General features: G+C 43.3%; 1 protein-coding gene across 2 annotated transcripts in view; it reads left to right on the top strand.

Moving 5' to 3' along the window:
• Positions 1-27,768, top strand: part of FAM149B1 (family with sequence similarity 149 member B1) — a 64,034-nt gene that overhangs the window by 11,331 nt on the left and 24,935 nt on the right. Inside the window, exons 5-10 of one of the 2 annotated variants that reach the window (XM_073596542.1) lie at positions 391-533; positions 9,020-9,139; positions 10,061-10,222; positions 10,450-10,637; positions 23,224-23,357; positions 27,220-27,273. In XM_073596542.1, the coding sequence (XP_073452643.1) occupies positions 391-533; positions 9,020-9,139; positions 10,061-10,222; positions 10,450-10,637; positions 23,224-23,357; positions 27,220-27,273 (801 nt within the window). The remainder of the gene's footprint in view (positions 1-390; positions 534-9,019; positions 9,140-10,060; positions 10,223-10,449; positions 10,638-23,223; positions 23,358-27,219; positions 27,274-27,768) is intronic. The other variant, XM_073596543.1, reaches the window with a different exon arrangement.

Raw genomic sequence — 27,768 nt, 5'->3', positions numbered from 1 at the left:
GATAAAAACTTTAGTAAAAAAAAAAAAAAAGGCATCCAACCTCCTGGGACACTAGCCGAAAAATGAGGCATGACGGTTGGAGGTGACTTAACGTGTTTTGTTTTGTCAGTGTTTAGACCTCCTGAAGGTGGCAGTATAACCCACATGTCCAAGACTTCAATCCTGGGTCACACAAAGGACAATAAAGTAAATTTATAACATGTTTAACTTTTTTTTTTTTTTACACATACTTTGCCTTACCATCAATCTTTGGATCTTTTTATTACTGTGGCAACTATACTCAGAGATAGAAACCAGAGATAAAATATCCCAAGTAATTGTAGAAATCGCCTACATGTAGTCCTTTTATGTGGAACTCCTGTGGCATGTGATATCTGTTGCTTTTTACAGGAGTTTGACCAGGCCGCAACACGTCGGGTGCAAAAGATTTTCAAACAGATTGATGAATTGCTCTATGAACAGAAGGCCAGCACATTGGTGGAGGGTCTACAGGAAGAGTGCCACCAATGGATGTCCTCCTTCCCACATCTGCGGTATGTCACTGATTGCAGACTTGGCTGTCTTCCAGCATTACATTTGTAGCAGAACACATCTTCTAAGCATTGCACAACTGTAAATATACTTTACATTAGGGTTGTCCCGATACCGATACTAGTATCGGTATCGGCACCGATACCGAGCATTTGCCCAAGTATTTGTACTCGGGCAATTGCTCCCGATGCTTCCCCCGATACCTGGAAGTCAGCTGTGATCGGCGCGTGGGGGAGTTACAATATTCTCCCCCAGCGGCTTTCAGCTGCTTTAGTGACATACAGCGGTGATCGGTCACCGCTGACTGTCACTGCATCCTCCTCCATGCCCCCTCCGTTTCTCTCTCCTCTTCTGTCCCCCTCTGCTGTCCCCTGTGTTCCTCTTTCATTATCTGTGCCTCTCCTGTCCCCTCCGTTCCTCTCTCCTTTTCTGTCCCCCTCCGCTGTCCCCTCCGTTCTGCTGTGCCTCTCCGCTGTCCCCTCCGTTCTGCTGTGCCTCTCCACTGTCCCCTCCGTTGTCCCCTCCGTTCCCCTCTCCTTCTCTCTCCCCCTCCGTTCCACCGTCCCCCTCCTCCTTCCTTTGTGAATAGACAGAGTCAGCTGACTCTGTCCATTCACATAACTGAAACATTGTAATCTCCTGTGATTACAATGTGTCAGTTTATGAATGGAGAGGAGCCCCTGTCTTCTCTCCATTCATTCTCAGTGCAGCTGAGGCTGCAGAGAAAGGGACTGGGGAATCTCTATCCTCTGTCTCTTTCTCTGTCTCAAGGGGGAGATATCAGAGGTCTGTTAAGACCCCTGATATCTCACCAAAGCCCCCCAACAGGGCTGATTAAAAAAAAAAACACATATTGCAATAAAGAATAAAAAAAATGATTGTAAAAAATAAAAATTGTAAATAAAAAAAAAACACACACATACAACGTTCACCCCCCCCCCCCCAAAAAAAAAGCACTGTTAAAAAAAAGAAAAAAAAAAAAAAAAAAAAAAAGAAGAACACTGTCACGTGACATTAAAAAAAAAAGTATCGGTAATCGGTATTGGCGAGTACTTGAAAAAAAGTATCGGTACTTGTACTCGGTCCTAAAAAAAGTGGTATCGGGACAACCCTACTTTACATGCATATAAAAAATGTCCAGTACTTTGTGTTGCCAGTTACCAAGAGAGGCCTAATTTAAAACCTGTGTCTGAAATATGAATAAAAGCAGAGGTCTCAGTTTGATGTATTTGCAGATATACATACAGTATCTCACAAAAGTGAGTACACCCCTCACATTTGTGTAAATATTTTACTATATCTTTTCATGTGAAAAGATATAACTCACTGTATACGTCTATTCTCTCCTACTTCCCTAAGAATTGCTGTTATCTACCGGCCCCCTGGACCGTTATCGACTTTCCTTGATAAGTTCTCTGCCTGGCTACCCTACTTTCTCTCTTTGGAAATTTCCACAATCCTTCTCGGTGATTTCAACATCCCTGCTAATACAAACACTCCTGCTACTTCTAAACTTCTTAATCTAACCTCTTCATTTGACCTGAAGCAATGGGTACAGGCTTCTACTCACTCTGATGGCAACACCCTTATCCTGTATTCTCCTACCTTTGCACTCCATGCAACTTCTCAAAAAATCCTTTTCCTTTCTCCGACCATCACCTTATTTGTTTCTCTCTCCCCCTGTCTTCCACCACCTTTCCCTCCAATCGCCTAACCATCACCCGTAGAAACTTTCGCAACTTCAACTCTTCTCTCCTCTATTCTGCTACTGACCACCTCTATGACAAAATCTCTCCCCTGTCCTACCCCAACCAAGCCATGCCCATCTACAATAAATCTCTGTCCTCCACCCTGGACAAGCTCGCTCCCCTCACTACACGCAGAATCAGGCCTCGAACCCTACAACCCTGGCAAACAGATGACACTAAAATTCTCAAAAAACGTAGTCGCGCTCTTGAGCATCTGTGGCACAAGACCAAGTCTCTCAAAGACTTCAACCAATACAAATCTGCCCTCCAAAAATACTATTCTTTCCTCCACGCTGCCAAGCAGACCTATTTTACAACTCTTATTAACACTTTCTCATCCAGTCCCCGTAAACTTTTCTCTACCTTCAACTCTCTACTTCGTCCTCCACTGCCTCCACCCACTGACTCACTCACTGCCCAGGAGATTGCTGATCACTTCAAAAACAAGATTGATACAATCCATGATGAAATCTCCACTCTACAGGTATCTCCCCCAGTTAAGACCCGATATCAACAGGTGCAATTGACACTCCCCTTATTCAAATCTGCTACTACAGACGAAGTTGCTAAACTCCTTTCTAAAGCCCACCTAACCACCTGCCCCTGGACCCTATTCCCTCTCAAATACTACGGTCGCCCTCTGACTCCATCCTACACTCTCTAACTCACATCTTCAATCTCTCCCTCACCTCTGGCATTTTCCCCAATGCTCTAAAACATGCGCTGGTCACCCCAATACTTAAAAAGCCATCCTTGGACCCCGCCAATCTTAACAACCTACGCCCAATCTCCTTGCTCCCCTTTTCCTCTAAACTCCTTGAACGCCTGGTTTACAACCAACTGAGTGACCACCTCATTAGGAAATACCTTCTTGATCCCCTTCAATCTGGATTTCGCTCTCAACACTCCACAGAAACTGCTCTTTTAAAACTCACAAATGACCTACTAACGGCAGAAACCAACGGACAGCATTCTGTACTCCTACTTCTGGACCTTTCAACTGCCTTTGACATGGTTGACCACCCCCTCCTCCTCAAAAAAACTTTACTCCCTTGGTCTCCCTGAGTGTGCTCTTCAGTGCCTCTCATCCTACCTATCCCAACGCACCTTCAGTTTCACTTATAATTCTACTTCTACTTCCTACACTCCTCTTCCCTTCTCCGTCGGGGTCCCCCAAGGTTCTGGTCTTGGATCTCTTTTTATTTTCAATCTACACCTCTTCCCTGGGTTAGCCTCTCACGGCTTTCAATATCACGTCTATGCTGACGACATACAAATCTATCTCTCCCTCAACTCACTCCATCAGTCTCCTCACGCATCACTAACTTACTAACAGACATATCTGTATGGATGTCACACCACTTCCTCAAACTCAACTTGTCCAAAACCGAACTTATAATATTTCCTCCTCCACGTGCCTCTTCCCCTAACTTATCTGTCAAGAGCAATGGCACAACCATCCACCCGTCCCCACATGTCAGCGTGCTAGGTGTTATCCTGGACTCTGAACTCTCCTTTTGGCCCCACATCCAATTGCTTTCCAAAGCTTGCCGCCTCAACCTCCACAACATCTCTAAACTACATCCCTTTCTAACCAATGAAACCACAAAGCTCCTGATTCACTCCCTGGTTATCTCTCGCCTCGACTACTGCAACTCCCTCATCATTGGCTTACCTTTAAATAGACTATCCCCCCTTCAGTCCATCATGAATGCTGCTGCCAGACTCATCCACCTTACAAACTGCACAGTGTCTACCACCCCTCTCTGCCAATCCCTCCATTGGCTGCCACTTGCCCAACAAATTAAATTCAAAATACTAACAATAAGTTACAAAGCCATCCACAACTCTGCCCCCAGCTACATCACTAGCCTAGTCTCAAAATACCAACCTAATCGCCCTCTTCGTTTCTCCCAAGACCTCCTGCTCTCTAGCTCCCTCATCACCTCCTTCCATATCCGCCTCCAGGACTTCTCCTGAGCCTCGCCCATCCTCTGGAATTTGCTACCCCAATCTGTCAGACTGTCTCCAAATTTATCCACTTTTAGGCAATCCCTGAAAACTTTCCTCTTCAGAGAAGTTTATCCTGCCTCCATCTAACAACTGCACTATTTTCTCCATTAGCTCATCCCCCACAGTTATTACCCTTTCGTATAACTTGACCCTCCCTCCTAGATTGTAAGCTCTAACGAGCAGGGCTCTCTGATTCCCCCCCTGTATCGAACTGTATTGTAATTGTACTGTCTGCCCTAATGTTGTAAAGCGCTGCGTAAACTGTCGGCGCTATATAAATCCTGTATAATAATAATAATGTGAAAACAATGAAGAAATTACACTTTGCTACAATGTAAAGTAGTGGGTGTACAGCTTGTATAACAGTGTAAATTTGCTGTCAAAATAACTCAACAAAAGTGAGTACACCCCTAAGTGAAAATGTCCGAATTGGGCCCAATTAGCCATTTTCTTTCCCCGGTGTCATGTGACTTGTTAGCATTACAAGGTCTCAGGTGTGAATGGGTAGCAGGTGTGTTAAATTTGGTGTTATCGCTCTCATTCTCTCATACTGGTCACTGGAAGTTCAACATGGCACCTCATGGCAAAGAACTCTCTGAGGATCTGAAAAAAAGAATTGTTGCTCTCCATAAAGATGACCTATAAGAAGATTGCCAAGACCCTGAAACCTGAGCTGCAGCACGGTGGCCAAGACCATACAGCGGTTTAACAGGACAGGTTCCACTCAGAACAGGGCTCGCCATGGTCGACCAAAGAAGTTGAGTACACATACTCAGCGTCATATCCAGAGGTTGTCTTTGGGAAATAGACGTATAAGTGCTACCAGCATTGCTACAGAGGTTGAAGGGGTGGGGGGTCAGTCTGTCAGTGCTCAGACCATACGCCGCACACTGCATCAATTTGGTCTGCATGGCTGTCGTAAAAGAAGGAAGCCTCTTCTAACGATGTTGCACAAGAAAGCCCACAAACAGTTTGAGGAAGACAAGCAGACTAAAGACATGGATTACTGTAATCATGTCCTGTGGTCTGATGAGACCAAGATAAACGTATTTGGTTCAGATGGTGTCAAGCGTGTGTGGCGGCAACCTGGTGAGGAGTACAAAGACAAATGTGTCTTGCCTACAGTCAAGCATGGTGGTGGGAGTGTCATGGACCAGGGCTGCATGACTGCTACCGCCACTGGGGAGCTACAGTTCATTGAGGGAACCATGAATGCCAACATGTACTGTGACATACTGAAGCAGAACATGATCCCCTCCCTTTGGAGACTGGGCAATATTCCAACATAATGACCCCAAACTCACCTCCAAGACGACCACTGCCTTGCTAAAGAAGCTGAGGGTAAAGGTGATGGACTGGCCAATCATGTCTCCAGACCTAAACCCTATTGAGCATCTGTGGGGCATCCTCAAATGGAAGGTGGAGGAGCAAAAGGTCTCTAACATCCACCAGCTCCGTGATGTCATCATGGAGGAGTGGAAGAGGACTCCAGTGGCAACCTGTGAAGCTCTGGTGAACATGCCCAAGAGGGTTAAGGCAATGCTGGAAAATAATGGTGGCCACACAAAATATTGACACTTTGGGCCCAATTTGGACATTTTCACTTAGCGGTGTACTAACTTTTGTTGCCAGGGGTTTAGAAATTGATGGCTGTGTGTTGAATTATTTTTAGGTGATGGAAATTTACACTGTTATACAAGCTGTACACTCACTACTTTACATTGTAGCATAGTGTAATTTATTTAGTGTTGTCACATGAAAAGATATATAATAAAATATTTACACAAATGTGAGTGGTGTGCTCACTTTTGTGAGATACTGTTTGTAGAAGCCAGGCACTGCTATTAAAATGCTTCTCATCTATGGAAGTACCATCATTGGGGCCTGTGTAGACTTGCTTAGAAGATAAAGGTTGCTTATTACTGTGAATTTATTACAATAGCGGTAACTCGTACAGTACCTACAAATGTGTGACCTGGAGACCTCCTGTGTTAAATACTAATTTAGGAGCAGTTTTTACATTGGCTCATCTGTACTAGCTAGCATGTAGCAGTAAACTTGCTTCTAACTTTCTACTTATAGTGATTTTTTCCTAAGTCTCCTCATGACCGCATATCTCGGGTCAGCTCCGCCCCCTTGACCACAGAAGGACCACCTTTAGTAACAAATAAAAAAGAGCCACTGTCCCTTACCCAGTGTTCCTTTTTTCGTCCTCGTTCCAGATCGACCTCATTTTTTTTTTTTCTGCCATGTTTCCACTCTGGTTCAGCTTCTCAAGGGGGCAGACATCCATGTAGCCAGGTAAACCCGGTGTATTGGATGTACCCAAGGGTTCTGGGTTCTGCTGCTATTGTGGCATAAACTGTCCTGGGCAGGAGAGCTTGTGCTAGTCATACTTCTTTAGAGGGTCCATTGGGCAACGTGCTTGCCCGGTTTCCCTAGTGTGCTCGCGCACGATTCTAGGCTAGATCCTAGGGCTCTGATCCAAAGAGGTTCTCCTGATCCAGAAGGGGACTATAAACTAAGGGGATTTTCTGATATAAGGGATGATGAATGGAAGGTTTCTGACCTAAAGAGTGGGGGCTGAAAGAATAAAGCAGACCTTTTAGTTTTGGTGCCAGTGCTGGGGGTTATTATTGCATCCACTGACACCAGTGTTTGCAGTTATTATTGCGCTTTCTGACACTAGTGTTGGGGCTTATTGTTGTATCTACTGACACCAGTGTTGGGAATTATTGCGTTTACTGACACCAGTTTTGGGGGCTTATTATTGCGTCCACTGATGTCAGAAACCATGAAATCAGGCAGAGACAGAAGTACAGTTAAATCACACTTGTTTAATAATAAAAGTAAAAAGAACAAACGTAGTCAAAACATAGCCAAAGTTCAGCAAGCCAGAAGTTGGGGATCAATGTAGTGGAACAGCAAGCAGGATCTGGGGCCAGATGGGATGTCAGCAACAGGATCACAGGAGAATGTTTCCGTGATGTTGACCAAAGCGAAGGCAGAGATCCACTGGGCTGAACCGTTTAATTAGGCAGGAGTGACGAGCAGGATATCATCAACAGCTGAGTACCCGTGGAGAGATAGGAGCTGGCAATTAGCTGACAGCTGAGTGTCCAGCTCTGAGAAGGAAGGGCTGAGCGCAGCCCTGACAACTGACACCAATGTTGGGGTTTGTTATTGCACTCACTGACACCATTGTTGGAGGCTTTTAATTGCGTCCGCTGGCACCAAATTTGGGGGCTTATTATTGCGTCCACTGACACCCATGCTGGGGCTTATTATTGCGTCCACTGACACCAATGTTGGGGGCTTTTTATTGCATCCACTGATACCAATGCTGGGACTAGGGCTGGGGAAAAAATCGATTTGAATCGAGTTGAAATTTTTTAGATTTTTTTTTTTTCCACCAGGCCCGGCGCTGAAACTGGACGTCGCGGACTAGACTGAAGCCGCGGCCTCGCCTAAAAACTCCTGCCCGCAGCTCGTCAGGACCGGCGCGGTGTCCATCAAAAAAAAAAAAAAGCTCGATTCGAATCGTGAATCGAGTTTTTTTTTTTTTTTTTAAATCGCAAATTTTTTTGGGGGAGAAAATCGCCCAGCTCTAGCTGGGACTTATTATCGTGTCTATTGACACCAATGTTGGTGGTTATTATTGCGTTTACTGACACGAATACTGGGGCTTATTTTGCACTCGCTGACAATGCTAGAGGGTTATTTTTGCACTCACAGACACCATTATTGTACTCCCAATTTCTTCAGTGTGTATTGCAATGCGCTGCAAAAAATGCAGCAGGACCAACATTTTTGGGCATTGAGGTGCAAAAATATGCTGCTATTGTGCAGCCTGCTGGAGGTGTCGGGCCACACTTGAGCCCCTCTATGATTTCCATGCTGACCACTACTTTTCTAGACAATAACTAGAACCTCAAGGCATGGCTGAGTGACACCGTACATATTCCACAACAGGCAGATATAGTACACAGGGCTGGTCTCCACTCTGTACCATACTGTGGATCGTGTATTGAGATTCCAGTCAATCTCTCCGGTCTAAAGTGTATTTTAATCTGCTTTCTGAGTTGCTTGCTCGATGGATGTGTATGAGGGAAAACCAGGCCTTTTCTACAGGGAGAAGATCAGAACATCAAAGCCAAGTTATGCCCATACAGAACACATAAAACCCGAAAGGAAGTTATTGGGTCAAAGGGGAAACTTTCTATGTCTGAAACATTGATAACCCTAAAAGTACCTACCAATCACAGACTGAAATCGCTAAGGGCTTGTTCACACGTGAGATTGGGGGGTGGTAAAACCTTACGGTTGAGCCGCATGAGGCTCTACATTAGATATAGAATCTTAAGACACCTTTTAGATGTACACATCTCCAGAAGCTTGTTGACCATTGGGGGCAGGGGTCATATGAGATGTTCACAGATTGCCTCAAAGACGTTTTTCTTCCAGAACATATTTTTAATGTTTAGGCTTATGTATATGTTTCCTGTGTGTGGAGACCTGTGCTGTGTAGAAATTATTGTATGGCTCTCAGAAGTAAATTAATTGTATCCAGTAGGCAATATCAGGGTAAAATAAAGAGAATTACAATAGTAACAACCTTGTAATAAGCCAGCCAATAAATCAGTCAATCTCTATGAATAAATGAATTGCTTTGATGGGGATAATTTGTTTCTATCCATGCTTATTCTGATCAATGTTTTCTATTTCAGAATACAAGGCAGGCAGACAGTGGCTCCAATTGAAGATGGGTACAGGTGGTATTCCAGCCAGCCCTCGGAAACTGCTTCTTCCACAGCCTACAGTTCAACCCATGGCAGAGATTCCAATGAGTGAGCGTTATATGAACAAAGTAATATTTTGAGGCATTAAAAAAAAAAAAGCACACAAAGACATTTTATATTATTGTGCATTTCCAACTTTGTGGCAACATTTGGGGAAGGCCCTTCTGTTCCAGCTTGACTGTGCACATGTACACAAAGCTAGCTCCATAAATAAGCTCAGCGAAGCTGGCCCCCCCGCAATCGGCTCAAATAAAAACTCCAATGTGTTTCTTTAGTTCTGGGTTTGTGCTGTTTTGTTCTATAAAAATTTTAATTTGTGCTGCTTTACAGGGAGTAAAACGGCACAAACGTGGCACTAACCAACCAGCCCGGTTTAATTTCTTTTTGCTGTTGTAGAGGGACTGGGTGACCTTAAATATATTGTTAATAACTCAAAAACAAAAGTTGATAGAACTGACATTATAATGGCACAGACGTGACACTAACCAACCAGCCTGGTTTCATGTCTTTTGGCTGTTTTGGCCTTACACGGAGCAAATTTCTTTCCTGCAATCACTTGATTCCCCCATAAACACAGACAGTGTTGATGTGGGAATCTGTCCTGCAGGGCCATTGTCTTCTCCCTGTCTGCGCCGGGAGAAGACAGTGATAATTGCTAGTGGCTATAGCAGCGGCTAGCGATAATCGCAGGTAAAACCTGGCATGCTGGATGTACCCAAGTTAATCGATCAACTTGGTAAATTCAGCCTGCCCATACACGGTTGGAATCTCGGTAGGTTCCTGCTGTACCAGCTGAGATTTGAATGGTGTATGGCCTGCCTAAATGATGTAGGTCTCCTGTCCAGCATGTATTGAGGTGGGGAGGAGAATACCTACAGAAACAGGGCATATCATTAATGGACTAAAGTATGCAAAATATACTATCCTAGTAGTATGATGTATCTTCATTTATAATTATGCGTTTTTCAGGCTGGGCATTTATGGTACAAGATTTCCACTCTCCACAACTAGTGACCCCAGCACCCCCATGTCCTTTTCCCTCTCTGGTGAAGATGATGAGGAGGATGCCGTAGGTGTCATCATGTCAGACGGCATTATGGAGGAATATTTGGCTTTTGACAGCCGAGATAAGTGAGTAATAGTCACTGAAAAGCAATTTTCCAGCAGGTAATATGGCAACAGTACGTTTCTGCTGCTCCAGAAAAATACTGAAACAAATTAAAAAAAAATGTTTTAACTACATAGACTTTTCTTGTCAGACATTAGATGGATTTTGTGTCAAAGATTTACTTTTACTATTTCAGCTGTTGCATGCAGATAAAGAATTAGACAATGTGAAGATAACATTTTTTTCTTAGGGATGATGAGCTCTTTGAATGGCACCGAGTAATGTCCTTGGACAGCCTGAAGATGGGTTACCCCCCTATTTCCCCACAGTACTGCAAGAAAGAAGCTGTGTTGGCCTGTCTGTTCGATGATGTCTGGAGGGAAGTGGTTGGCTGTTTAGAGGAACTCATTTGTAGACATTGGGAAGAATCAATCTCAGGTGAGTGTGGTGAAAACCTGCCAGTATGTAAAGTATACACAACAAAAACATCACTGTAGTTAAAGCATATCCTAAATGGCTGATTAAGCAAATGAGTTGAGAATAGTCACACAATTTATTCTGTGATTATTCACTTCATTTATCCAATCATGTGAAAAACAATTCTTGTTTACTTATTTCTTCTGCAGTTGATTGGGTACTCAATCAAAGTGCACAGGAATTTTCTTTTCACATGACTGAATAATTGAATATTCACACAATTTATTGTTTGGAGATTCCCAACATCTTTTAATAAATCAGCTCAAAAATCTAAAATTAAAGCAGAATTCCAGGGTAAACCTATCTAATCTTAGAAATGTCCCCTCCCCCCACTGAATACCTATGATGACTAACCTGTGTAAGAAAGATGTCGGTATAGTCCAGGCACTTGATCCGGCTTCCCTGTGTCAGCCAGCAACGGGTGCAGGAGAGAGGAGGGAGCGCAGACAACGGGTGGACCATAAGTAAGCCTGTGAGTGATGTCAGCACTCCTAAGCCTTGCCAGCTTTTGTCAAGTGCTCCCTCTTGTCCCCTGTGACTGGACTGGCCTGAAAATTGGTAAGAATATACAAATTTTTGACTACTGGAGATTTTGTTTGCCATGCTCAGTTGAGAGCATACCTCCACGCTCTTCCAGTAGACTGTAAAAGGATGAGGATGCAGTCCTCATTCGAACACATTTGTTTGGATAGAAAACCTATAAGGCATACTTTATACAGCATTGGGAAGCTGACTTAAAAACTATTTTTTTACAGCCACAAAAGAAGATATTTCTCTTCTCTGTTATTTACTATAGTCACCCAAAGTGAAGGTCAAAGAAAATCCAAAATTTTGGCTTGCGCCAATAACAGAAATATTGGGGAAAGCTTCCAGTGGGCACACTAGTTATGGAGGCCCTGGTGATAACTAGGGATTTCCTTCAGCTGGGTATTCAGCAGGAACCAGCCAAATTTCGATCTGTGCGTACCCTTTTTTTTTTAACAGAAGCCGATCATCAGGCTGGCTTCTGTCGAACGGGCCTGCTAGAAAACCTGCAATCGAACAGCCATTGCAGCAAATGCATTCTGACAGCGGGGGAGATCCCTGCATTCATATCGCTTGTGTGGATGCAGGAATGTGAGGTTTTTTTTTTGTTTTTGTTTTTTATAGCCTGCTAGTTGAATGAAAAAAAAGTGTGAAAAAAAATTGTGTATACCCAGCTTTACTTTGGAGGGATTTCTTCTCACTCCTTGTTTGGCTATGGGACAAGAAGTCAAGAAGTGAAGGGAAATCTCTCCAATGGGACACAGATAACAAAGAAAACTGACAGGAGTTATTACCATCCCTTACTCTTTCCCAAGGAGAAAAAAGTGTTGCCTATAGGCCCCGTTCACATATGGACAATTTGGAATCACGGGCAGAATCGTGGCAATTCTGCCCCTGCAATTCCAAATCATGGCAAAGCGTCCAATGCGAGTTTAGGTGCCATTCATGTTGAATGGCACCCTTAATGCGGCATGATTTTTCCGCAATTGTCGAGTGACAAAACACGCGAGATGTGGCAAAATGCAAGTGCAAAATCACTCTTGGCACAGGGCCAAAATTTGTTCCCCGAGTTTCTTTGGAGCGACAGTTGCGAATAGGGCAGCCCATTCAAATGAAAGGGCTGCCCTATGCGTGACACGCGTTTCCACATGAGAATTCCGTAACAAAATCACGAGTGTGAACACTACGCGTAGTGTAAACGAGGCCTAGTAGTAGTTCCTAGTAGTTCTACTTTTAAACCTGCTCAGTCCCATGGGTGGCTACACAATATACAGCATAGTCAAAATGATTATGTGGAATACTTCAGACTGGGAAGATAAATACAAAATCATTCTATCCAGAACTGGTCACAGGCAGTCCATTGCCTTTCAGAAATATTTTAGGAGATAAAAAAATCATACGTTTTACTTCTCCTAATCTGACCTCCTGAGTTTCACTGGGAACAATCTTTGATACCACTCTGCATTGCATGGTCTCCTCCAATCCATTTCTTTGTTCAGATGTTTATACTGCTGAAATGCTTTCATAATACAGTAGACATGAGTAAAATGATGTTAGTAATTACGAGTAAATAGCAAAGAGGTATTTGTCAGGCACCCAAACTGCATTCCATTGTATCATTGAGACATTATGCAAATGGAAAACGACTAATCTGTGAAGCGTTTTGAATACGAACACCAGAAGGGGCAACTGTGCAGAAATGTAGCATTATAGTGTGCCTCATACCATACCATTCTGCTACTTGCACCAAAGGATGCCAATACATGCAGAGAATTATGAAAGTTTCCTATGGCACTAGGGAGGAGGGTGGAAAATTTAGAGAGGGAAAGCTTATTATCTCCCATGTTGCATTTGGAAGGCATTGATTTGCCTAGGCTACCTGTGACCTGGAAGGCCTCAGGATCCATTTTTAAAATTTTCTGCACTGTGAGGTTTTTCTGCACGGTTCATTGCATTGTTGGCTATATTGTGGGGGACTGTGCATGTTTACTTTTAGTCTTGAGCACTGCTTTAACCACTTGAGCCCCGGACCATTATGCTGCCTAAGGACCAGAGGTCTTTTTCCAATTTGGCACTGCTTCGCTTTAACTGCTAATTGCGCGGTCATGCAATGCTGTACCCAAACGAAATTTGCGTCCTTTTCTTCCCACAAATAGAGCTTTCTTTTGATGGTATTTGATCACCTCTGCGGTTTTTATTTTTTGCGCTATAAACGGAAAAAGACCGAAAATTTTGAAAAAAAATGATATTTTCTACTTTTTGTTATAAAAAAAATCCAATAAACTAAATTTTAGTCATACATTTAGGCCAAAATGTATTCGGCCACATGTCTTTGGTAAAAAAAATGTCAATAAGCGTATATTTATTGGTTTACGCAAAAGTTATAGCGTCTACAAACTAGGGTACATTTTCTGTAATTTATACAGCTTTTAGTTTATGACTGCCTATGTCATTTCATGAGGTGCTAAAATGGCAGGGCAGTACAAAACCCCCCCAAGTGACCCCATTTTGGAAAGTAGACACCCCAAGGAAATTGCTGAGAGGCATGTTGAACCCATTGAATATTTATTTTTTTTGTCCCAAGTGATTGAATAATGACAAAAAAAAAAAAAAAAAAAAATATTTACAAAAAGTTGTCACTAAATTATATATTGCTCACACAGGCCATGGGCCTATGTGGAATTGCACCCCAAAATACATTCAGCTGCTTCTCCTGAGTATGGGGATACCACATGTGTGGGACTTTTTGGGAGCCTAGCCGCGTACAGGGCCCCGAAAACCAAGCACCGCCTTCAGGATTTCTAAGGGTGTAAATTTTTGATTTTACTCCTCACTACCTATCACAGTTTCGGAGGCCATGGAATGCCCAGGTGGCACAAAACCCCCCAAAATGACCCCATTTTGGAAAGTAGACACCCCAAGCTATTTGTTGAGAGGCATATTGAGTCCATGGAATATTTTATATTTTGACACAAGTTGTGGGAAAGTGACACTTTTTTTTTTTTTGCATAAAGTTGTCACTAAATGATATATTGCTCACACAGGCCATGGGCATATGTGGAATTGCACCCCAAAATACATTTAGCTGCTTCTCCTGAGTACGGGGATACCACATGTGTGGGACTTTTTGGGAGCCTAGCCGCGTACGGGGCCCCAAAATCCAATCACCGCCTTCAGGATTTCTAAGGGTGAAAATTTTTGATTTCACTCTTCACTGCCTATCACAGTTTCGGAGGCCATGGAATGCCCAGGTGGCAAAAAACCCCCCCAAATGACCCCATTTTGGAAAGTAGACACCCCAAGCTATTTGCTGAGAGGCATGGTGAGTATTTTGCAGCTCTCATTTGTTTTTGAAAATGAAGAAAGACAAGAAAAAACATTTTTTTTTTTCTTTTTTCAATTTTCAAAACTTTGTGACAAAAAGTGAGGTCTGCAAAATACTCACTATACCTCTCAGCAAATAGCTTGGGGTGTCTACTTTCCAAAATGGGGTCATTTGGGGGGGTTTTGTGCCACCTGGGCTTTCCATGGCCTCCGAAACTGTGATAGGCAGTGAAGAGTGAAATCAAAAATTCATGCCCTTAGAAAGCCTGAAGGCGGTGCTTGGTTTTCGGGGTCCCGTACGTGGCTAGGCTCCCAAAAAGTCTCACACATGTGGTATCCCCGTACTCAGGAGAAGCAGCAGAATGTATTTTGGGGTGTAATTTCACATATTTCCATGGCATGTTTGAGCAATATATCATTTAGTGACAACTTTGTGCAAAAAAAAAAAAAAAATGTGTCTCTTTCCCGCAACTTGTGTCGCAATATAAAATATTCCATGGACTCGACATGCCTCTCAGCAAATAGCTTGGGGTGTCTACTTTCCAAAATGGGGTCATTTGGGGGGGTTTTGAACTGTCCTGGCATTTTATGCACAACATTTAGAAGCTTATGTCACACATCACCCACTCTTCTAACCACTTGAAGACAAAGCCCTTTCTGACACTTTTTGTTTACATGAAAAAGTTATTTTTTTTTTTGCAAAAAAATTACTTTGAACCCCCAAACATTATATATTTTTTTAAAGCAAATGCCCTACAGATTAAAATGGTGGGTGTTTCATTTTTTTTTTTTCACACAGTATTTGCGCAGCGATTTTTCAAACGCATTTTTTGGGGAAAAAACACACTTTTTTAAATTTTAATGCACTAAAACACACTATATTGCCCAAATGTTTGATGAAATAAAAAAGATGATCTTAGGCCGAGTACATGGATACCAAACATGACATGCTTTAAAATTGCGCACAAACGTGCAGTGGCAACAAAATAAATACATTTTTAAAAGCCTTTAAAAGCCTTTACAGGTTACCACTTTAGATCTACAGAGGAGGTCTACTGCAAAAATTACTGCCCTCGATCTGACCTTCGCGGTGATACCTCACATGCATGGTGCAATTGCTGTTTACGTTTGACGACAGACCGTCGATTGCGTTCGCCTTAGCGCGAGAGCAGGGGGCGACAGGGGTGCTTTTTTTTTTTTTTTTTTTTTTTTTTTTCTTTATTATTTTTCTGCTTTTTTTATCTTATTTTTAAACTGTTCCTTTCATATTTTTTTTTTTTAATCATTTTTATTGTTATCTCGGGGAATGTAAATATCCCCTATGATAGCAATAGGTAGTGACAGGTACTCTTTTTTTGAAAAAATTGGGGTCTATTAGACCCTAGATTTCTCCTCTGCCCTCAAAGCATCTGACCACACCAAGATCGGTGTGATAAAATGCTTCCCCAATTTCCCAATGGCGCTATTTACATCCGGCGAAATCTAAGTCATAAAATGCTCGTAGCTTCCGGTTTCTTAGGCCATAGAGATGTTTGGAGCCACTCTGGTCTCTGATCAGCTCTATGGTCAGCTGACTGAATCACCGGCTGCATTCTCAGGTTCCCTGTTGAGACAGGAGAGCCAGAGAAAAACACGGAAGACGGTGGGGGGGGGGGGGCATTCCCTCCCACGGCTTGTAAAAGCAGTCTAGAGGCTAATTAGCCGCTAGGATTGCTTTTACATGAAAGCCGACCGCTGGCTGAAAAGAATGATACCAAGATGATACCTAAATCTGCAGGCATCATTCTGGTATAACCACTCAAAGTCGTGAATGGCGTACCTGAAGACAAAAAAATGGTTAACAATAAAGCACAGTAAACGGTAAAGTATAAAAAATTGCATACCTGAAAAAGCAAACATGATAAAACATAATAACAATAAAACATTGCAGAATAGAATACAGTAAAAAAGAGCAGAACAATAGAGAGAGAGAACAATAAAACGACAACTATTTTTTTTTATTTTATATATATATTTTTTTTTTTGACACTTTTTTTGTAACTAACTTTTATAACGGTAACCGGTTCCAGGTTCGGGTCTCTCAAAATGCGATGGCATCTTGGGAGACCCTGTGAAAGTGTGTCCTAGTCTGTGCAATGCTGTACCCTACGCTAATACTCAACTAGTGAATGGTAGCGTTCAAAACATTCACCAATGCAAAGACCAGGATTGTCAGGACAGGAGGGACAATAATAGCGGGTGTCACGCCTATATCCGCGCTTGCTGCAGACACGACATCTTTTTGGGGGGGTTCGTTGGGTAGGGGTACTCGGGAGGACATAAAGAAAATGCCTCTCATGCAGCCGACTGCATTTGGTTGGGGATGTGAATGGGGGAAGTACGGGCGCTGCAGAAGCGGTGGGTTCCCAATTAGGATTGGCGAATGCAGCAGGAAGGGCACTATGGGCACGACGGGCCTGTGTTTGTCTTTTTGGTGGTAGCGGGACACTACTTGTGCTTGCCACCTCACCAGCTTGAACTGCACTTATGGGACTCGCCACGTCACCAAGTGTTACTGCAGTGCTGGTTTGACTACGACCGGGGTGTACTAGGCCGCTGGTGCTTGCCAGTTCACCAAAACGCTACCAAAAAAACTGTTAGCGATCGCAGGGATCAAGGCCTGACTCTGCGAACGCTGCAGTTATGCGTTTAGTGTTTTGTAAGTGTCAGTGATCGATCGATACTGCACTTGGGTGGGCTGGGCTGGGCCGGGCGGAGGGGCAAAACGCAGGTGCTAGCAGGTATCTGGGCTGATCCCGCTAACACTGCGTTTTTGGGAACCCTAAACTGCTGGGGACGCTAGTATAGATCTGATCGGATCAGATATTGATCCGTTCAGATACTATACCACTAAGGGAGGTGTATGCTGCGTGCGTGGGTGTTAGCGGTACTGGCGCTAACCTGACGCTGCCTGGGGCTGGTGCTTGCCAGTTCACCAAAACGCTACCAAAAAAACTGTTAGCGATCGCAGGGATCAGGCCTGACTCTGCGAACGCTGCAGTTATGCGTTTAGTGTTTTGTAAGGGACAGTGATCGATCGATACTGCACTTGGGTGGGCTGGGCTGGGCCGGGCGGAGGGGCAAAACGCAGGTGCTAGCAGGTATCTGGGCTGATCCTGCTAACACTGCGTTTTTGGGAACCCTAAACTGCTGGGGACGCTAGTATAGATCTGATCGGATCAGATATTGATCCGATCAGATACTATACCACTAAGGGAGGTGTACGGTGCGTGCGTGGGTGTTAGCGCTACTGGCGCTAACCTGACGCTGCCTGGTGCTTGCTTGCCAGTTCACCAAAATGCTACCAAAAAAACTGTTAGCGATCGCAGGGATCAGGCCTGACTCTGCGAACGCTGCAGTTATGCGTTTAGTGTTTTGTAAGTGACAGCGATCGATCGATACTGCACTTGGGTGGGCCGGGCGGAGGGGCAAAACGCAGGTGCTAGCGGGTATCTGGGCTGATCCCGCTAACACTGCGTTTTTGGGAACCCTAAACTGCTGGGGACGCTAGTATAGATCTGATCGGATCAGATATTGATCCATACAGATACTATACCACTAAGGGAGGCGTATGCTGCGTGCGTGGGTGTTAGCGGTACTGGCGCTAATCTGACGCTGCCTGGGGCGACGCATATCACCGCCGGGCGATCAGGGGGCTAAACCTTTATTCGGTAATAAACGGCGGGTGCCCTGACACTATAAAAAATAAACGAACTAACCAGCGTCAACCGTAACGTTTATACGGTGATCAGTGGTGAAAGGGTTAACTAGGGGGCAATCAAGGGGTTAAAACATTTATTAGATAGTATATGGGGGTCCCTGACGCTATAAAACGCTGACGGCGAACCTAAATATTTACGTCCCTAACTAGCGTCACCAGTGACACTAATACAGCGATCAGAAAAATGATCGCTTAGTGACACTGGTGACAGGGGGTGATCAAGGGGTTAAAACTTTATTAGGGGGGGTTAGGGGGGTATCCTAGACCTAAAGGGGGGTAATACTAACTGTCCCAACACTGTAACTGTCACAAACTGACACTATGCAGTAATCAGAAAAAAAAAAAAAAAAAAAAAAAACCTGCTGGTGTCAGTTTGTGACAGGGGGGGGGGGTGATTGGGGGGGGATCGGGGGGCGATCGGGGGGGGGGATCGGGGTGTTTAGTGTGCCTGGCATGTTCTACTGTGTGTGTAGTGTGTTGTGCACTTACATTGATGTCTTCTCCCCTCGGCGCTGGAACGGAAACTACCGAGCCGAGGGGAGATGACATCATTTCCTTTGCTGCTGTTTAGCATACAGCAGCAAAGGAATGTTCCCATTGGCCGGCGGCGATCGCGAGGGGGGGGCCACGAACGGATGGCCTCCCCCTCATCTCGGATCGCCGGGGAACAGAACGGGACCGCCTCGGGCACCGGGGGGGGGGTCCAATCGGACCCCCCACCCGCGGAAGGCAAATCACGTACATGTGCTTTGCCGACGTAAATCGGCGTTAGGCGGTCCTTAAGTGGTTAAAGCGGGCGTCCGGCGATCAACTTTTTTTTTTTTTTTTTTTTTAGGTCATTGAGACACTTTGCTAATCCCAAAATAATACTCACAGTTTGGGTGTAATATTTCCGCCTCTGTCTGTTTTCGTACTGATGAATAACTTTAAAAATGTGATGCTGGCTGTTTCCATCTTTCTTGTGGGCATGTGAAGCCCACAAGCATTGATTTTCTGGATGCGTTGAATGCTGTTCATTCACAGCTAGTTCACGCGCATGATCATTGTTCCCGCACTAAATCTTGGGAAGCCTGACACTAAGCTCCCAGGAGACAGTGCGGCGCCGGGGAAAGGCAATAAACACGCCTACTCCCATGGGAGGAGAGACAGGAATTGCCACAATAAAGTACAATATAAAGGTAATTACAGCGATAAAAAATGTTTTCGTGCGGCATTTGAACATCTATGCAATTAACTGAAGGGGGTAAGATTAAGTTAAAAATTTGAGTGGAACCCCGCTTTAAAGTGGTTGTAAACCTCAGACATTAAAAGAGAACAAAGCATATCCCTGTATATAAGTGTCAATTCTGTCTGCTGCTTTATTCCTCTGCTATCAGCATGTATCACTTCTGACAAGTTTTCCTGACACCAAGAGAAAAAAGGTGACGGGAGGGATCTCCAGCAGATTGACAGCCTCAGCTCTGTTCCTGTGAGCTGTGTGAAGGAGGAAGTGCCTCTTCCCTCCAATCAGCTCTCAGAGCTCTCCTCACTTCATCCCCTTTTTTCAGACAACTCTCAGACAAGCCACTTTTAATTGCTGTAGAGAAGAGAAGACTGCAGATTGACAGATACAACTTATGTAGGAGGATTTGTTTCATCTCTGTGTATCAACTGAGAATAGTCCCTTCACTGGGTATATGTAAGGGTTTACCACCACTCTAACCACGTGTGCTGTCCAGGACATTTTTTAATGTTTTTCACAAACATGTTAAAATCAGCATTTTTTGCTAGAATTTTTTTTTAGAATCCTAAACATTATATATTGTCTGAATATAGAGGCCCTGGAGAATAAAATGGTGGCTGTTGCAATTTTTGATGTCCTAGAACTGTGGCCCTCAGGAACTACAATTCCCATCATGCCTAGTCATGTCTGTGAATGTCAGAGTTTTACAATGCCTCATGGGATGCATAGTTTCGCAACAGCTCGAGGGCCCTAGTTTGAGGATCCCCTAGGATATCTGTGCAGATAATTTTCAGGGCAAAATACACCAAAATAAATTTTTGTGCTTACATACACAATATAATACCCATTTTTTTTGACAAACTATAAAAGATGTGATCACATTTCTGATAATCTTTTACTTGATGTAAAGACTCCAAAATTGGGCACGTGTGGGAAATGGTGAAATTTTTCATAGGCGATGCTTTAAAAGCTTTTACAGGTTATCCGTTTAGGGTTATCCATCATGGCACTTGAATTGTTCTTCTCACTCTAACATTGGCGACAATACCTCACATGTATGGCTCTGTAACTGTTCATACACATGTGATTTATTTTTCATTTAACTTTATTGCTATCCCAGGGCTTGGGTTAACAAGTGCCATATGTGATAGCATTGTGCAGGTCACAAGTCCTCTTTATAGGCAAATCAGGGGTCTATTAGACCCACAAAGTCTCCCCTGCCCTTCAGTGCAGCTGATCAAGTACAGATCATGCTTGATTATCTGCTTCCCTGGGTGTAGCTGCCAGGGAATAACCGCTCTGAAATCATTGTTAATTCCAGGTTTGTTAGTCACAGCGGAGATCGGGGAACAAATGTTTCTTGAGCTCCTCTGTATATAGCAATCTCAGCCATATACCACCGCTTCTGGCTCTCAGGAGAAATGGGAAACCCTGGGCTGTAGAGATGACTTTTACTAAACCGCTGATCATCAGCTGTAAACAAATTATACCAAATTTCAGTCCAAGACATTTTTATATGTTCTACAGACATAAAGTGGTTAAAGTGACTCTCACTATAAAACAAAAGGTAGGGGCAGCCTGTAAAAGAATAATAAGAATGATATTGCTTACCTGTCCAGCAGGTGGTGATAGTGCCTTAGCTAAAACGATACTGGCTGCCTTCTTGCAGCTTACACAATGTGCGGTACAGTATAAAAATGATAATTTATGGTTCATGATTAGGGAGGAGCTCAGTCCTATTAGTTCAGATTTTAGTCCTAGTCCATAGGCATTAAATCAACCAAATATCCAGAGCTGTATATCATGGAGATTTTGAACTGATAAATACAGTGCTGTGGAAAAGTATTTGCCCCTGCCTGATTTTTGTTTTATTTTTTTGCATATTTCTCCCACTTAAATGATTCAGATCATCAAACAAATTTTAATATTACACAAAGATAACCCAAATAAATCCAAGATGCAGTTTTTAAATTATTATTTCATTTATTAAGGGAAAAAAGCTGTTCAAACCTGACTGGCCCTATGTGAAAAAGTAATTGCCCCCTCCCTTGCTGAATCATGAATGAACTGTGATTAACCACAATTTTTTGGACAGTTGAGTTAAATTTCACTTGCCGCACCCAGGCCTGATTACTGCCAGACCCGTTGAATCAAGAAATTGCATAAATAGAAGCTGTCTGACAAAGTGAAGCACGCTAACAGATCACAAAAAGCCACACATCATGCCACAATCTAAAAAAAAAACAAAGAGATTAGAAACAAAGTAATGTACATGTATTGGTCTAGGAAGGGTTTCAAAGCCATTTCTAAGGCTTTAGCATTCCAGTGAACCATGGGGAGAGCCATTATCCACAAATGGAGATAACTTGGAACAGTGGGGAACCTTCCCAGGAGTGGCTGGCCTACAAAAATTACTCCAAGAGCATGACGACGACTCATCCAGAAGGTCATAAAAGAACCCAGAACAACATCTAAAGAACTGCAGACCTCACTTGCCTCAGGTAAGATCAGTGTTCATGATTCAACAATAATAAAGGGGCTGGGCAAAAATGGCATCCATAAGAGTTCCAAGGCCAAAGCCACTGCTGACCAAAAAGAACACAAAGGCTCATCTCACATTTACCAAAAAACATCTTGATTATCCCCAAGACTTTTAGGCAAATATTCTGTGGACTGATGAGACAAAAATTTTAACTTTTTGGAAGGTGTGCGTCCCATTACATCTGGCATAAAACGAATACAGCATTTCATAACAAGAACATCATACCAACAGTCAGCTTTAGGACCTGGACAACTTGCCATAATTGATGGAACCATGAATTCTGAGCTGCACCAGAGAAAATTGAGTACCGTCCGTGATACTTTTTATATTTGCACTAACATACAATTTTTCAGGACAAGCTTTTGGGGTATGCCCCCTTCTTCAAGGTCCAAGCAGTACATTGAAGAAGGCGGACATATCCCGAAAGCTTGTCCTAAAAAAAGTATCACGGACAGTACTCAATTTTCTCTGTCACAATTGCACTAATACGGCTGCAATCAAATCGAGCTCCACCAGAAAATTCTAAAGGAGAATATCTGGCCATCAGTTTGTGACCTCAAGCTCAAGTGCAAACACAACAGAAAGTCTACCTCCAAATGGTTCAAACAAAGCAAAATTTAGGTTTTGGAGTGGCCTAGTCAAAGCCTCATACTTAAATCCAATTGAGATGCTGTATCATGACCTTAGACAGGCAGTTCATGCTGGAAAACCCTCCAATGTGACTGAATTAAAACAATTCTGCAAAAGAAGAGTGGTCCAAAGTTGCTCAACGGCAATGTGAAAGACTCATTGGCAGTTATCGCAAACGCTTGATTGCAGTTGTTGCCGCCAATGGTGCTACAAACAGTTATTAGGTTTAGGGGGCAATTACTTTTTCACATAAAGCCAGGCAGGTTTGGACAGCTTTTTTGCCTTAATAAATGAAACCATGATTTAAAAACTGCAATTTGTATTTACTCAGGTTATCTTTGTGTAATAATAAAATTTGTTTGATGATCTGAGTCATTTAAGTATGAAAATTATGCAAAAAAATCAGAAAGGCAAATACAGCATTGTATACTCATCCTTTAAATTTAGGTCTAGCTGTCACTCCAGCATAACATAAAAGTCCTTTATATACAAATGGCCCTATTTGCTTGCTGATTTAACTATATATGTATATATTATTTTGCAGATGATGACAGACATGACATAGCAATTAAAACCACTAGAGTGGAATCTCTTAATCCGTACGCTCCTCTCCAGCGTCTTCCATTGGTTCTACCTCCTGTTCCACATTCCAAAATTCCTGCCATCTCCCCCAATGTGGTAAGAGTAATCCCGCAATGACATGATAATTGTACCTTTACAGCCAGCTGCTGAAATTGGTGGCTGTATTGCTCAAATTGGAAATAATTGCAGCATTTTAAAAAACAATGCTGTTGCTAAAATTGTTATGTCCTGTTAATTGTGCATGGTTAATATTTGCAGTGATGGTATTCAGTAAATTAATGATTTTTTAATTGCATATGATTTTATCGATTACTTTCTCTATATTTACATGCGGTCTTAGCTGTCCAGCAAAGGTTGGATCAAGCTGTGACACTGCCAGAGGTGCTTCAGCATTTGCTGAAAGATATCCGTTAAAGTGGGTCATAGACGGATTAAACTTTGATCAGTGTGTGGCCGTCCCTGCTCGATAGAAGTCGATCGTTTGATCAACTTCTGTCAAATAGACATGCCAGAAAATCTTTGTCAATCAGCGGCTACAGCCACTGATCTGTGTATTCTGACAGATTACAATTTCCCAGGGGGGGATTCCTCCATTCACCTTGGTTGTGCGGATTGAGGAATCCGTTTGTTTTTTGTTCAGTCTGCTGGCTGAATGAGAAAAATGTACCCTTCTTTCGCCAGCTTAAAAGGGAATTGCTGTAAGCACTTTTGCAAGTGTTTTGCCCCAACGTCTGCCCCCACCAACTCCAGCTCAGTCTGAGTTTAAGCCTGGGTTCACACTGGTGCTATCACAGACATCGCATGTGATTCACACCACATTGCTGTGCACATCACATGCAATGTCTGTGTGATGCAAATTCAGCCATACAGTTTGTATGGCTGAATTTGCATCACATTTGGACCAACCAACCCTTTTTTGGTCTGCACTGGAATTGGATCGCACCCATGCAATCTGATTCCTGTCCGATTTCACAGTTTGCACTGCGATCTGCAAACCGATTTGGGGGTGTCATTAACTTTACATTGACACCTGTAGCGGTTCGCAGAGGGCAGAACTGCCTGCGCGTGAGATGCGATGTGGGAACCCGCACTGGAATTGCGCTGGTTCTCACATCGCATATGTGTAAACTGAGCCTAAATGTGCACAATACCATATATCCAGGCATTATTTGTATACTGAATACTATTTTTAAATGTATTAACCACATACAAATACCATAATACATTAGGGTTGATTTACTAAAGGCAAATCCACTTTGCACTACAAGTGCACGAGGAAGTGCAGTCTCTTTAGATCTGAGGGGAAGATCTGAAATGAGGGGAAGCTCCGCTTATTTTATCATCCAATCATGTACAAGCAAAAATGCTGTTTTTTATTTTCCTTGCATGTCCCCCTCAGATCTACAGCGACTGCACTTCCAAGTGCACTTGCAGTGCAAAGTGGATTTGCCTTTAGTAAATAAACCCCATTGGGCTTTGTTGGTGATAGTGATCCTTTTCAATAAGCCTAAAACCTGCTCAGATGTACAATATATGCTTTATCAGATTAGAAACCTTGACAGATCTTCTGCATCCCACGTTATCCACAACTAATGGCCCTACCTTTATTAGCACTGTGCTTTTATCTTTCTCTGCAAGCTGAAAAACTGCATGGAGAATGACACCTGTATGATACCTGAAGAACATTGATTACATGCGAGAACCCCACTGGGGGTTCCTGGTGGTTAGGTGTGGGAGGCAGCCCTATTGAAAGCAAAGGAAGGCTGCCTGCTTCCGCAGCTAATCGCAGGCGCTTGCATTTAGTCGTTTATACAGCAGTCACCTGTGAGGGATCTGCCCTGGATGCACACAGTCTGGGGGATATTTACTAAAACCGGAGAGTGCAAAATCTGGTGCAGTTCTACATAGAAACTAATCACCTTCCAGGTTTTATTGTCAAAGCTTAAGGCTGGCCATACACTTTACAATTTTCTTGTTCAGCTTTTCCTTTATAATATGAGGCCAAACCTAAACCATTTCAATTTGTATGCAATCAGGTAGGCCCTTGCACTACATAGTTGAAGGTAAATCTAAAGAAATTGTAATAAGAAAATTGTATGGTGTATGGCCAGCTTAAAGGGGTTGTAAAGGTATTTTTTTTTTTTTTTAAATAACAAACATGTTATACTTACCTTCACTGTGCAGCTCGTTCTGCACAGAGTGGCCCCGAACCTGGTCTTCTGGGGTCCCTCGGCGGCTGTTTCAGCTCCTCCCCGCAAGCATTTACCACCTTAATGTGAGCTCCCTCGCATGGTGGTGAGTGCTTGTGGGCGCGCTCCCGTGATACAGCCGGCGGCTATAGCCGCTCGCTGTATCACTCGGCCCCGCCCCCCGGCGCGCCGCGTCATCGGATGTGATTGACAGCAGCACGAGCCAATGGCTGCGCTGCTTTCAATCCATCCACTGCAGCCAATCGGCGACCAGGCTGAGCTGCAATGAAGATGACGAGGACGAGCAGCAAAGATTCGAGGCGTCAGGTAAGTAAAACGGGGGGGCTGGGGGCAGCGGTACTGTCAAAAGTTTTTTCACCTTAATGCATAGAATGCATTAAGGTGAAAAAATTTTTACCTTTACAACCCCTTTAATTCAACAAGCTGAAGTTAGAAGCTGATTGGCTACCGTACACAGTTGCACCAGATTCTGAGTGCTCATGGCCAATCATTTGCAAGTGATCACGGTATGAGTGATTACATGCAAGCGGCCATGATTAGTCAGCAGCATCTTATGGATTTCAGCAGGGCTGCCTCTTGCAGCTAATCACCGGAAACCCTTGCTGGGGTTCTTGCACATAATCAGTGTCAGGCTCATTCGCAGGTGTGAATGTAGCTTTAGTCAGTAAGGAATTGCCAAGTGCACCAGCAACCCATAGCAACCAGTCAGATGTAAGTTTGCTTGAGGCAGTTAGTTGACAGATGGCTTGTAATCAGTTGCTGCCTTGCTTGGCACATCCGCATTGCTGTTAGGCCAGCCATACACAGCTCGTATCTCGACCGGTGCAGCAGGAACCAGCCGAGATTCAAACCATTAATGGGCAGGCTGAATGTACCAAGTTCAAGTACATTGATCGATCAACATGGGTACAACCAGCTTGCCGGATTCTCTTGCGATTATTGCTAGAGTCTGCTATAACCGCTAGCAATAATTGCTGTCTTCTGTCAGCGGGGGCGGTCCCCCCCCCCACGCGGGAGACGACAATTGCTCGGCAGGAGGGAGTCCCTCATCAACTCTGTGTTGACGGGTGAATCAAGTAAGTTTCTCACTTTCAACACGTGGTTGCAGGAAAGAATTTTGCTCCATGTATGGCCGGCCTTAGAATGGTTTCAATAAAAAGCCACTGAATGAGAAAGGACAAATATACTGTAGATGTCCAGATTAGAGGTGCAATCTAGGATTCATCTTTAAACACTGCTGCATTATAAATTTGAAAAGGGGAGCTGCAGATATTGGAACTGGAGGTGGGGAAAGTGGCGATGTGGTATGTTGATGTATTTACACAGGGTTCTGAATTATCCAGGGGAGTCATGTATGTGAGGAAGGAGGGTGGGGGGGTCATATTGGGCCACCTGATAATCCACTTTCATTCAGTAATAGCCATTGAGTGAATTCCCCAATATAGTTTAAAACATATCAGAGAAAGTGTTTAGTTAAAATGCTTACCATAAAAGGTTTATTTACACTGTAGACTCTCTGTGTGATAATCAATGAAAATTCATTCAATTAAGTCCCGCTAACATAGCTTGTAGCAAAAGATTTACTATATTTTAAATTGTTTTGCCACTGCTATAAGGATTTCTGCCTTGTTTGCTCCTGTTCTGCCTTCTCTAGACTTGTGCTTCTTTCTGGGTTTTCTCTAAGTTCATCTTGTTCTGTTCTCTATCTGCCTGCTGTCTCTGCTTTGGGCTCCTATATGTTGTGCTAGTGCTTAAAGTGCGGCCGTGTCTACAGGAAAAAGAAGAAAGGGAAATCCTCCCACGTATGTATTTCATAACAAATTTCTTTAATCCCATGTGGTTAGTGCTGCCTTACTGCTTCTACTCCTTCCATGTTAAAGGAATAAAATGTAAAGGATCATTATTCGATTATGGAAATAATATCTTTCATAAAAATGAGAATCATTTTGTGAAATATATCATTTTAAGTGTTACTAAACCCACAACCGTCAAATCAGACTGTATATGCAGTAAATCATGCTTGTTATACTTACTGTGGAATCTAAGGGGTTAATCCCCTGCATTGTGTAATGAGGCTGTTGGATCTTGTCTTCTTAGTTCTTTCCCTTCTTTTACTGTCCCCAATCCATCTGCTGATAGAACAGAGCCTTGGGGGAAGTGGCGTAGCATGAGTTGTCAGTGCCCCAGGGCAAGGCAAGTAATTTTGTGCCCCCTAACCCGTGGACTTTAAGCACTCCCTGGGTCCCTTTCACTAGTACAGTACTAAACCCCTTACCCCTAAGCACATGTATTCTATT

This window comes from Aquarana catesbeiana, linkage group LG08 (assembly GCF_042186555.1).
Source record: "Aquarana catesbeiana isolate 2022-GZ linkage group LG08, ASM4218655v1, whole genome shotgun sequence".
NCBI lineage: Eukaryota > Metazoa > Chordata > Amphibia > Anura > Ranidae > Aquarana > Aquarana catesbeiana.
This window is presented reverse-complemented; position numbering and strand designations above follow the sequence as displayed.